Here is a 12,929-nt window from a genome sequence, read left to right on the forward strand (position 1 = left end):
GAATAGGATTATGTTCACTTCAAATCCATGGGATTGTATTATACTTCGGGTTGTAATGAAGAACCATTTTTGTTTTAGAGGCCTTAGACTGGTCTGTGTGTCTCATACATTTTCTCATCAAATTATGAACATTTAAATAAATAACATAGTATTTCAAGCTGCCACCTAAATTATTAATCCAATTCTGTAAAATGTTCTTTCTTTGAACTTTTCAAAGACACTGTAAGGAAGGGGGTTTACAGCTATTAAATCTAATCTTTTTCCATCTTTGCACAAAGGCCCGCAAGTTCACTTACCCGTTCTAAATTTTCGCGTTTTCCCCCATACCTTTATGGAATTATTTTCTGTCTGATGATTTGTCTTTCCTCTGTGCTGCTCTAAACAGGCAAATACTCCAGCCATATCTCTGTGCTGAGTTGTGTTTGAACTCTCTGTCCACTTTTCCAAAATGCTGTTTTATTATATCACCTCAGAACAGACTATTTCTCAGTCTCATTGTGTTAAAAACTGCAGTGCTCTCAGTTAATTGATTAATTATCATGTATATCCTAGAATAAATAAAATTGTGGAAGAAAACCTGTGATTAGGGATGAAGATGCATGCTTTACAGCATAGGGATTTCTTAGTGTGGCCTTTGAAATCTGAACCTACAAGACAATCTGCGTATAACCTTCTTTTTTTTTTTTTTTTTTTTTTTTTTTTTTTTTTTAAATTCAGCAATCATCTGATCTTCCAGAAGGTGCAACTGTGCCAGCTTTGGGATTATCCAATAAAGCTGTTTTTGAAGGTATAGCTAATGAGAAATAAAGGTGATGGTGTTTCCTGTGGAAACTGTTTTTTTAAATGATTGTTTTAGCGTACATCTTTTCGTTAGGTCTGTCATTGTAAGCTTGACTGCAAGTTTAGAATCTGGACATAAAATTGTGCAAAGTGTTTATTTCTCTGGTAGCACCTAAATATGGTGCTTAAAAATAAAAAAAAGCACAAGTGAGAATCTTTCCTCCCTTTCTCTGCCTTTGGTTTCTCCCCTAAACATCCCCTAATGTCTTGTGCAAACCCCAAATGCTCTTTCCCTGCTTTCCATATTGTGTCCTGCACCCCTGTAGGAAGTAACCCCACTCAGTCTGCACAGTGCTCCTGAGAGCCTCTCCTGTTGACTGATCTTGATGAGTTTCACATGGATGCTGGGGCTCATTGCTCTCCTGTGATGGGTCTGGGAGTAGCCAGGGCAGGATATTATTAGAATTTTCCCACCTGCCGTTGTTCCTGTGTTTTCTCCATGCTCAATACCACCCCGCCTGCCCTGAGAAGATTGATGACATTTAGACAAAAAAATTAGTATTCAATAGAGTGCTGTGAAAGCCAGGTTCAGAGTTGTTAAAGCAGGACTACCTGTTGCTACTTGTGGTTGCTCTGTAAAATACCTTGACCTCCAAAACTACATTCTGGATTACTTTTCACACTCTCCTCAAATGTTAGCACCTTTGTAGAAGCTTACAGAAGTAATGCTGCTTTGAGGGGGATCAGTCACATTTGCTGTTCCAGTGAAAATAGCCATAAAATCATGCTTTGTGAAAGCATTTGGGAAGGAAGAATTAGCCAGCAGTAACTAAGGTTCTGTCGGTAACGGCTGGTGTAGCACCAGATGAATTTCTTGGAGAGGTGGTGGGGATTGCATTGTCGGGGAACAAGGAAGGAGGGACAAACATCTGTCTAGAATGATAAAAATAACTGAGTAGTGTCTTGAGACTGGGGATGGGACTGGTAATCTGGTGTTTAACAAAGTCTCTGGTAAAAATGCACTTATACTGGAATCTACAAATGAGGTCAGACCTGTTTTTTCTCTGCTTAAAGCTTTATCAGAAGGTGTGAATTAAAAAAGGAAGCATTTTAATAAGCTTTGTCTCCAGGGTCTTGAGTGGCAATACAGCTAAATTTTCCTAAATCTCCTGTGAGAGAAAAATAGCTTTGTCATACTTGAAGTAACTTGTAAAATGTGTTCTGGCAAAAACTCTTTTTTCTGATTTCTCATGAGTCCTTCCACAGAGAAGGGGAACAAAACTTCCTTCTCCTAAAGTACAGTCACACAGAGAAAAACTAATTTCCATTGATTTCACGTGGCACACCCAGAAGCAGCACTATGAGTAGAAAAGCTGTCAAATTTTCCTGCATTGTCCACCATTGCCCACCCAATGCGGTCAGCACTGATGGCTTAGGTTAAAGCCCCACAGACCTCTCTTCTTGCTTACTCTGCAGAGGAATCTGCAGAGGAAAATGCTAATTTCATTTTCAAGGGGAGAGAAGGTAGGATGAACGAGAAGGTCTTTCTGTTTTTCTTCTTCTGTACCTGCTTTTTTAAACTGCCGTATTTGAAATGTGCATTTGGCAAAAAGTTAAGGTTCTGTCTGAGAGCAACTATTCCCCAACTCTGTACCTTTTTCTTAAATAACACCATCAAAATGAAGGACAGAGTTGAATTTTAACTTAAAATTAGCTGGAGTAGTTTCAGTTACTTCTGGTACTTTTGCCTAAAGCTAAGGACTGATCCCTTGGCAGTTTTGCTGAAGTTTGCAAATTGTGAATATACTTCTGCAAGTATGGCTTTTCATTTAGGGGTCTACATTAAATTTAGGAATTCATCACTTGTATCTCAGATTTGTGCCTTAAACATTTTCAAATACAGAAGGAAAGGTTTAATGTTGGGGAAGCACAGGTTCAACTCCTGGTGACTGCTGCTTTCTGGTAAATCAAAGTCTCTTTAAGGTTCTCTAAAAGAGACTGCTGATGGAGAGAGGTCAGTCTCAGAATGGAATTAGTCCAGAGGTTAAATTCCGCCCCCCTTCTCTCTTCTCCTCTTCATTCACAAGTGCATTAAAATAACTAGATTCTAATATTCATATTATTGTAACTCTGGAAGTAGAGAAACCTAATTTCAGTTACTTGTATTGTAAAAACAATAGATGTTTTTTACTTGTATAATAAGAGCTCATATTTTCCCTCTTGTCAAGGATGTTCTCTCTAGCTAACAAAGACCTTACTTTGAATAGGAGATATGGCTGTTCAACCAGCTGAGGATGAAGAAACATTTAATACCATTTCGAATCAGTATCCTGAGATTTATTTTCAACCCTTGATCCTTACAGGTATGAGGTTGATTTCTATTTTATGAAATAGAGAATTAGGGTCATTGGATCTTATTAAATCTTATTTAGCTGATTTTAGATTATTTAGTAGCATATTTGAGTATGTTGTACAAATGTCTTTTAGAACCTCCCCCAGAGGATCACTTGCTGCAGAATACCTTGTGGCCTGAAATTCAGAAGTTGTAAGTTTTATTTTTCTTTTTTTTTGTTTAATTTGCAAAATTTCCAGAAAGCTATTGCTACATATTAATGTACTCTGGTCTTGTAACTCTTCCTGTTTTACTACCTGATTTGGCTTCGTGTGTACTGTATTGCTTGTAAAATAAATAAATTATATGTATATAAAAATTAGGAAACAATGCAGAAAATGGCAGTTAGGACCAATGTGTCACAAAATTTTATTTCACTAGTTGTTTCTGTCCCAGTGAAATATGTATGTTTTTTAGCACAAAGCTATTCTTACGAATTTGTAATGACCAGACTTTCATTGTCCCTTTGGATGTTTGTCTTTTGAAGGTCTGTTTAGGGCACTGATCCCTGTTTTTTTCCTCCTTGTTCCAAGAGAACAGTACTGTTTCTGGTCTGCTGTAAGGAACTGTGGCACGTTTTCATGGTCTTACCTGTGCTCTGGAATGTGATGGTCCTTTTTCCATGCTGCAGCCTTTGTGTCTGTCCACTCAGCGCATCTGCTTAAAACCTTGTCTGTACTGAAGGTCTCTCTGTGTAACTCCTTCTGTCCACTTTATGGTGCAGACCTGCAGATCAAGTTTGTCTTTCTGGTATGGAAGTAAAGGCTGAGACATCAAATCAGAAGCTTCCCCCTAAAGCCTAACAGAGTTGTAAGATGCAATAGATGGAAACAGCAGCCAAAATAGCCTGTGTCTAGCGGCAGAGCGAAGTGATGATGTTGAGTAAGATGGTTACAAACCCAGTTTGGGTATTGAATGCTGACAAGGAGACTGTGGATTGCAAAGATAATAGGGTTATGTGGTCATGACGATAATTGTTTTGAGGTTGCAGGGTTTTAGAATTCTTCAGCTGTGTTTTGTTCCTTTGTTTCTGAGATTCACAACAATTTGCAAAGAAAGGTTGTCACCTTATTCGTTCCCTAAGGATCCCTGTAACATTAGGCTATGCTTCCACAATCTTCAAAGTTTTAGTATCAGTCTTCAAAGTACAGCACAAGGAAATGAATTGTCTCAAACTCCTACAGGTTTATTTATCTGAATCTCCTGGAAGATTTCAGGCAAGAACAAGAGGAATGTTGAGCCTTTGCTGATGATTACAGCTACCTTTAGACATTACCAGTTTTGTGACTTCAGGTGGGGTGACAGGAAAAAAAAAAAAATTTGGGAAAACAGTTTGCAGGTTGCTTTTATTTGACCAAGTGGGAGGTTTTGTGGGAGCTCATCTTTACCTTCAACTGGGCAGTTAATCTTCTTTGTATACTTTTAAGCTCTTTCACTGTGTTTGTACTCAAAAGTGCTTCTGAGAGGGAAGCTGGTGGGTATTAGACCATATCTACACGTTTTGTAATTTCCAACTGTTAGATTAAATGCATCTCTTGTGCTTGCTGTAGCCACTAATGCACCCACTCATATAAGTAGTTTGATGAGGGCTCTTTAAAGTAGTGAAAAGGAGCCAAGGCCAAAATTTTTCTTCATTTGCCTTTGACATTTCTCAAAGTCTAGTGAGACATTAATCTTTGATATTCTGCTACAGGAATACTGCCTATCTGCTTTTATATCCTACATTCATTAAAATAACTGCATTTTATGATGGTCTTCAGGTGACTTATCTGAGCAATTTTTCCTGTTTTTAGAGACACTGCTAATGATAGGGCTTCTTTTATGCAAGGGCAACAAGATGTAAAGCATTCATAGACTTTCAGGTTTTTTTCTGAGGATAAGCTTGAAAGAAGTAACATGAAATCACATAATGTAGATTTCAAGTTGCCATAGCAGCAGAAAAACAGTGTGAGGGACTGACTAGCTAAAAATAGCTTGTTTGTCACTGACATTTGTGTATTCCCAGCTCTAACTCAACACCGAATTTTGAAGGATTAGTGTTGGGTTTTGAAAAGTGTTTGCTTGAGTAGGTTTTAGTATGAAGAACTTGCTGAATTTTTTACATAATCTAACAACTTTAAAATAAAAATATGCTAAATCCTGTGAGAGTATGCTAATCTTTATCTTCTTGGAAAATTACCATAGAGAGTTTATATGCAGCAGGCTGAGATTAAAGCTTAAGTGTTGACATAAATATATAAGTTTATATGTATGTACATTTCATGTAATACACTTGGAAGTCTTGAGAGATCCTTTTTGACACTAGAAAATTACTGTAATCATTTGTCTGGACACTTCGAAAGTCCAGCCAGTTTACCTGTGCATAAAAAACTGCTATGAATTGTACATTGCTAAGGCAAAATCACTTGTGGTTGAAAATGTAATTTCATTATTCATTCATGCAGTTGCTTCTCTCCATTGTGAACCTTTTTTTGGTGGTGTACTACATAATGAGGGGGTTGGATTGCATGTATAGGGGCAGGGGAAGGGGTTGTGCTGGAGCCTCTCTACTTGCAAGGCTCATACACTCTTGTAAACAGCATCTCCTATTGTCACTAACTTTATTCTCTTTACTGGAGACTGCACTGGGCTATACAGGCTGTCGGTCTGACCTATGATAGTCCTGCTCATGTGGCTTTGCAAAAGCCAGTATTTTAGGTTTTATTTTAATTTAAAGAGAAAGATTACATTTCAGTGCTTCTATTTAGCAAGAACAAAGTTGCATGCAGAAGCTGAAAATGTTTCTGTCAAGTGCTCTTCAATACTACAGTTAGGAGATAAAGCCAAAGTAACTGAGGACTTGTTTCACAAGCTGTTCCACACGTTATTTTTCCTGCATGGAATTTCGGGAAATGTATACTTTTCATGAAATAAATACTTTTCAGTTTTAGAAACTTGACTTTCAATGGTTTTCACTAAAAAATAGTCTCCAGAAATGTGCTGTAGAAGTAAGCATTATGATAAAACTTTTGCTGGTGGCAGAGTAAGGGGAAGACGCGCATTAATACCTTCATCGTTATAAGGTACAATTTGCAAATTAACATTCCAATTAAGTGCAGCCACCAGTCCCTCTCCCCGCTGAAGGTCCAGGCACAGTTACTCTTCACAAAAAGGCAGTGCATCCCCAATCTTCAGACATGAGCGTGGGTGTCTGCCTATGGAATATGCCCAGCAGCGACTCTTCTGGACTCCATTCAACAGATACAGACAGTAATTTGTCATTTAAACAGATGGCTGTTTTGGCTGCAAGTGAAATCCCATGAACATCAATCCCATATAAGAACTTCTTTGCAACACTGCTGACCAAAGGAGTTTATTAAAAAAGCTGCCCATCTCTTCAGAGCTAGGAATCAAAGGACCCCCCCCTGCAACTGCTATTTAGCTGATATTTGTCCACTGTTTATAGATTCCATCTCAAATTTTATCCTACCTCTAGTCTGTTTTGTGACTGATTTTAATTTGTGTTAGCCTGTGTGGCATTTCTGCTTATTAGTTAAATCTCCGTCCAGATATGTGAGCTTGAATTCCAGCAGAACTTGTGCAAAGACTGATTAAAAATGTATTTCTGGAGGAAGATAAAAGTTTTGGTTTTTTTACAGTGTTGTTTTCCTTTTCCAACATGATTCTTGTCCTCTAGTTCAGAAGTCTTCTTTCGGTATTTCACAGAACAGGCATCCTTTGGCTGGGTGTTTGGTGTATTTCTTTGGTGATCTTCAAATATGTGGCTTCTGATTTTTATTGGTAGTGTTAAAATTGCTTTACAAGAAAATAAGAATACATTAAATCCTACTTTAGTCTGCTTTGTTAATCATTAGTGTAGCTTCTGCAGTGCTGATGCTTTAGGACTATGGAGTGGGCTGGAGACATTGTTCTGTAGTCAGTTCCTCAATGTGAAAGAATTTATGCAGATGTTTATATTGAATGCTGAACATTATTAGGAATTATTTGGGATGTAATACTGAAACAGTGGTGGGAAGTTCCTGGCAGGTGACTTTCATTTTTGCAAAGGGATTTAAATCAACATAAGAACCTTGATACATACTGCAAAAATGACTGTGACATGTTAAATATCTTTTCATATTCATTTCAGATATGGACATGGATATGAAATTTTTTGTGTTGCTTGCAATAATTCAAACACTGTAATTGCCTCAGCATGTAAGGTAAGAAAAGATTCTAGCACCATCTAGTGAAAAGTGCCACCAGATTTCTAGGGCTGACAGCAGGAGTCAGAATTCAGTTTGGGCTACATTCTGTTCTTTCACTTAAATGTGAAAGATTTTGTATAGATGACAGTTGCCTTGCAAAGGTGAGAGTGAATGCAGATAAGCTATTATTAGTAAATTACATCTGATTCATTTGAAGATATTAATAAGATAAATTCTAACAAATACAGGTATGAAACATTTTCTCACTGATATATTGTCAGCGTTAGTAGAAATTAGTAGTGAAACAATCTTGAAACTTCCCAGAGGAAAGCTGATTCTAACTTGATTGCAAGCCTTAAAACAAGCCCCCTAACATCTTAGTATTCTGAAATGTGTGATTTTTATATTTGCTTTCATTCTCACTGATATTTTGCTCATCAATACAGGCTTCAAAAAAAGAACATGCAGCAATTATTTTGTGGAGCGCTACTTCTTGGAAGAAATTGCAGAGTTTGTCATTTCACAATCTGACTGTTACTCAGCTGGCATTTTCTCCTAATGACAAATTTTTATTAGCTGTTTCTAGAGACAGGAATTGGTCACTGTGGAGGAAACAAGACTCATCAGAGTCAGGTAAGATATGTAAAGTGGATATACACATTTGAAGACTTTGTGGTTTGTTCAATATTTTTGGCTTCAAAATATTTGAAAGAGAATTGGTAAAATATTTTAATGGCCATTTTCCTTACAACATTTAAGAATTAAGAGTGTTGTAGGCTCCTGTGGCTTTAGGAAATGCATTTAATGGTGTATAGGAAAGCTAAAAAGGTAATTACAAAGTGGAGAAGAATATAAGCAGGCCTTAAATACTGTTTGATTGATGGATGTAATGAAGTCTGCTATTTGTCCTCCTGCCTTCTGCTTGTGATTGTATGTTTCAGATTTACTGAAATCAAGTATACATGCTGGCGTGTAATGCCTGAACATCAAATTGGTATTCTGTCAAGGAAAACCTTCATCTCGGTGATCTGTGCAGGCAGGGCTGGAAGGTTCCTTGCTACACCCGTGTCCTGCATAGAGCTGCCTTGTCCCTGTTTGCAGGGCATGACACTTTGAGACTCTTGACAGGATTAATCTCTATCTTTGGTGTGGCTTTCTGATAATCCTACACAATTGATTAATTTGACTAGGACTGGCTGTGTCTGGAAAAAGAGCTGATAGTAAAGATTCCGTTGACTTTCTCATTAAGACTTTGAGCCTTACAAAATCATGAGGAGATTGCTATTGAACCCTTTAATGGATTCCTAGGACAGATGCTTGTGCTGAAAATGTTTATCGTTGCACTGTTGGCTTATTAGCACATAAACACTACTATAGTAGTTTTCCTAGAGACTTGGCAGTGAGTTTTGGCCCCTTCAGACAGTATCCAGTTGTATCCTGGCTTGAGATTTCTGTTCTATTCAGACTTCTATTCTAAAGCTTGGCATGTTGTCCACAGTAGTTACACAATGTTTCAGGATAAGGAGTATGAATTCTCATAGGAAGTAGAGGAAGTCCTCTTTTCATCTGTTCATCAATAACTTTTCTGTCTACAAAGAACATCATTATCAGTATAAAGCAAAACTGCTGGTATTGGCATCCCAAGAAGCGGTTATTCAAAGTCTACGCTCCAAAATGACAGCCTTTTCTACTTAGGAAAAGCATTCCCATTTGCTGATCTGCTGATCAGATTTGTTGCCTGATTGTATGCGTATTGAAATGGCAGCCTGTCTCTTTGGGAACAGATTAATCTTTACAATTAGATTATTACAATTTGAGCTCTTGGGGCTTTACTGGTAAATAGGAACTGTAGTGAAGTTATTTAGGATATGTGTACACATGGTAAATGTTGCACTATACTAAAACTTTTGAAGTCAGTGTTCGTATGGAAAATTTGTATAGAAAAGAACCTGAAGGTCTTGTACTTGGACTTAAATTATTCTGAAACAGATATGTGTGCAAAAGATCAAACTGTTCCTACTGTTTTAGTGCTGTAAGGGCTGACTAATACGGTCTTGAACAGTTGCTAATTATCATTGTGATAAGTGTTGGAAAAAAAATATTTATGTGGAACTAAGTATTCCCAGTTGCTTTAAAGATGAGTGGAATAAAGTCCAAGTATTCCTGCAGTTCTTACATAGAGTTAAGTAAGGGTGACAATTACTTTTAATATGTTAAGCAGTTGAAGCAAGGGTTTTCCTCCCTATGTTTTATTCCAGGACCAGTCTTCAGTTGCTGTGCATACACAGACAAAAATACAGCTGTTCACAGTCGAATCATTTGGTCTTGTGATTGGACACCAGACAGCAAGTATTTTATTACTGGCAGTCGGGACAAAAAGGTATTTAATATAAAAGTAATTTAAAAAGCCCAGAACTATTTTAAATGTATTTTAGATTAGCAAATGCTGTGTTCTAATGAGCCCATATTCTGTAAATACACAAAAAGCTTATTGTGTGTATTACCACAGAAATCAGTGAGACTTTCATATGCCAAATAAAGTGCTTGAATATGTATGTACAATACTGTGGTCTGCCAGTTGGACTTTCTCCCTTTTTTCATACAGTAAGACAAGCATATGTCACATAACTCTTACGGGTCTCAAAGTTTTTCTTTAACTTTCATAACAGAATCTGTTTTTGTTGTCAGTATCTTTAATGAAATCAGACAGACTGTCTAAAAAGTTGAATCTTTGTAGATAGACATTGTTTACTATTTTCAGGGTCATCCACTTTGTTCTGTGCCCTGGAAGTATTTTAACTAAGTTATTCCTTATGTTTTTGTAAATGCATTTACAAAAAGATTAAAGTGAAAATTCCTAGATGATTCTCTTTCTTACAGGTCATTATCTGGGGCCAGTGCAATTTATCTGTGACCACTGAAGGGAATATGTTGGATTCAATCAAGCCTTGTTCAACGGTACTGGATGCCGGGGATTCTGTTACTGCTGTTAGTATCAGCCATGTGCTTACTCCTGATGGAAGGTATTGCTGTTTTTCTGTAATGCCATTTTGTGTTTAATTTGAAATTAGTATTTTTTCCCCTTTAGTCAGTTCTCTGTGGCTAAACAGCTCCTAAAATCTACCTGTCAAATATTTTGACCATTCTTTGACTGAACGACCTCTACTTTTTCTTTCTTAGCCTTCTTTGCAGGTGTATGGTGACTTCTCCAAACAGTGTAACAAGAAAAAAAAAGGGGGGGGTGAGTGTCATGAACACACCTGAAACATTCATTCTTCCAACAATATTGACTGATCTGATGTTGTAATAACCTCCTTATTTTTTTCCTAACCAAATATATTTTGCAGGTTTCTGCTGTGCTCATTTTTATGAAGAAGCTTTGATTTAAATTGTGATTTTTTTTTTTTTTCATGGAAAAGTAAATATTGATTTGAAGGGCAAGGTGCAACACAGTGTTTGAGTGCTCGTTCTTTCTAGCTTGCATTATTGCTGGCTTCACTGACCTGCCTACTGTAATCTCTTTCAGAACTAATGCAGTTATTCTCTTGATAGATATATTGTTGCAGTAGGCTTAGAGAATGGGAAGATTATCTTGTACACATGGAAGCAGAGTGGGCAAGAACCAGCACTAGCTGATTGGACTATGTGTGTTGAGATGGATAACAGGTATGTCTTTTGAAGTAAGTTAGGAGCAAGGAAGTACTATTCTTGAGGAGTTCTGTTCTTATAGTATAAAATTACATGAAACTGCTTTATTTGTTTATCAAAAATTGTTATACTTTTAGGAAAAAGTTGATCCCTGAAAGTCTAAAGATGTTTTTGAGCAAAACCTAGAAATAAAAATATTGGTTATTTAGATTTCTTAAAAAAAACAGCAAACCCCAACGAAAACCAAGGAGGGGGTTTAAACCCCCAAATACTTCATGCTATGCAAATGCTTTGAGAAGTATTACCCTTTGTTGGCCCCACCAAAAAAAAAAAAAAAAAAGCTTTATAAGCTTTATTACCTTTAGCCATAAAATAAGATGATAGAAAACACTGAAGAGCGGGGGAAAAAAAATCACTGTCTATATATATTCAGCAAAACTGTCTGGAATGGATGACAGCAAGCTTTTGAGAGCAGCTTCTAGCAGAAACCAAAGGAATGATAAGCTATATGTCGTGCTGCTGTGGTGACAGCTAGAGAAACTCTCTGTAGAGAGACTTTGAATGTTTTACTTGAAGCACTCTCATAGATTCTTCTTTCACATACTGGCATTGCTAGTACCAGAAATGAAAGTTGATGGTGACTTTGGCCTGTGTGTGCTTGAAGTGAATTGGAAAGAGACACCAGATAACAGGAAATCGCAGGCTAAAAGCCAGAAACCTGTCATATCTCAGTAATTGAGACGGTAGACCTGCAGCTTAATGTGGTAAAACTTGAAATCAATAGCTGTATAAATTATTGATGAGTTAGAGGATAAAATGTCATTAGTGTTAATGGGCCTACATATTTTAAGAACTTAATACCTGCTGGTTGTCACAAGTCAGTTTTTCCTCAGTTGGTAGTGTTAACAGAAGAGTACTAATTATATAAATGTTGATGTTTACACTCACATGCCCAACTGTGTTTGACATTTTGCAGTTAATGTATGACTTTCTTTTCGTTGCAGCCAAAGTCATGCTCTTGCTGTGAAACGTTTATGTTGGAGACATCATGCAGGCAGAGCTGGACATAATGATCAGAACAGCAGTGAGTGGTTGCAGCTTGCAAGTTGTGGAGCTGATCACTGTGTTAAGATATTCAATGTCAACAGATTTGCTCTTTAGCAAAGAGAGCAGGCCTGTCTGTGCAAAACAGATTCACAAAATTTTATTTCAGCTTTTAGCCATTTTGATTGTTGATTTTTCTGTTTTCTGCCATGGAAAGTGAAACATCTGACATGTAACTTAATAAAGCAACTTTTGTGGTAGTTTGAAATGTCAAATATTTTTCTAATTCTGCAGTTCCAGAAGTTTGAAGTGTTTTACAAGTTTTGGTTGGTGGACATCCTGAACTGAGGGACGGGAGGTGGGGTAGGTCATGGGAGAAGGATAATGAGACAGCTTTGTTCCCTGTGACTCCAAGGGTAGGTGGGAAGCTGCCAGTACTTGGGTTCTTCTGGGCTTGGGATTGCAAGTGGAGTACTGAATTTTTTTGAACTCCTTATTACTATTAAACTTAACTGTCAGTTGGCCTGCCACTGCTTTCTCTGATTGCCTTCTAAATGTATATTGCAGCCCTGGTCCAAGTCTTAGACCGCCTCACTTTAGAAGGAGTAGTTTGTGTTTTCACGCTTGGACAAGCCTGCTTGTTTTTATTGCTTTCTTCTGCTGTGCAGAGTGCTGGGCTCATGCTTCTTGGTCATGTAGGGCTTAAAGCCTAACTCACAGACCACTTACATCTTCTGGTGTCTCCTCTGTGTACCTGTGAGCCCTCTCTGAGCAGAGTCCTACAGAAGAGCCACCTCTTACTCTGCTTGAGGGCTATTCTCTACAGTTTGGGCTGGAAAAGCTTAGAGGTATCGCTAGGCAGGAGCTAAAAGGTGGCA

At 37.5% G+C, this 12,929-nt stretch overlaps 1 protein-coding gene across 1 annotated transcript in view; it reads left to right on the plus strand.

Moving 5' to 3' along the window:
- The window catches only part of ELP2 (elongator acetyltransferase complex subunit 2), a 39,268-nt gene extending 26,957 nt beyond the window's left edge, over positions 1–12,311 (plus strand). The window contains 9 exon segments of the mRNA XM_030011772.2: positions 718–787; positions 3,048–3,143; positions 3,268–3,325; positions 7,302–7,374; positions 7,806–7,992; positions 9,618–9,739; positions 10,240–10,382; positions 10,912–11,025; positions 12,012–12,311. Of these exon segments, the coding sequence (XP_029867632.1) occupies positions 718–787; positions 3,048–3,143; positions 3,268–3,325; positions 7,302–7,374; positions 7,806–7,992; positions 9,618–9,739; positions 10,240–10,382; positions 10,912–11,025; positions 12,012–12,168 (1,020 nt within the window). The 3' untranslated portion in view covers positions 12,169–12,311.
- Positions 12,312–12,929: the final 618 nt, after the last annotated feature.

Source organism: Aquila chrysaetos, chromosome 4, assembly GCF_900496995.4.
Source record: "Aquila chrysaetos chrysaetos chromosome 4, bAquChr1.4, whole genome shotgun sequence".
NCBI lineage: Eukaryota > Metazoa > Chordata > Aves > Accipitriformes > Accipitridae > Aquila > Aquila chrysaetos.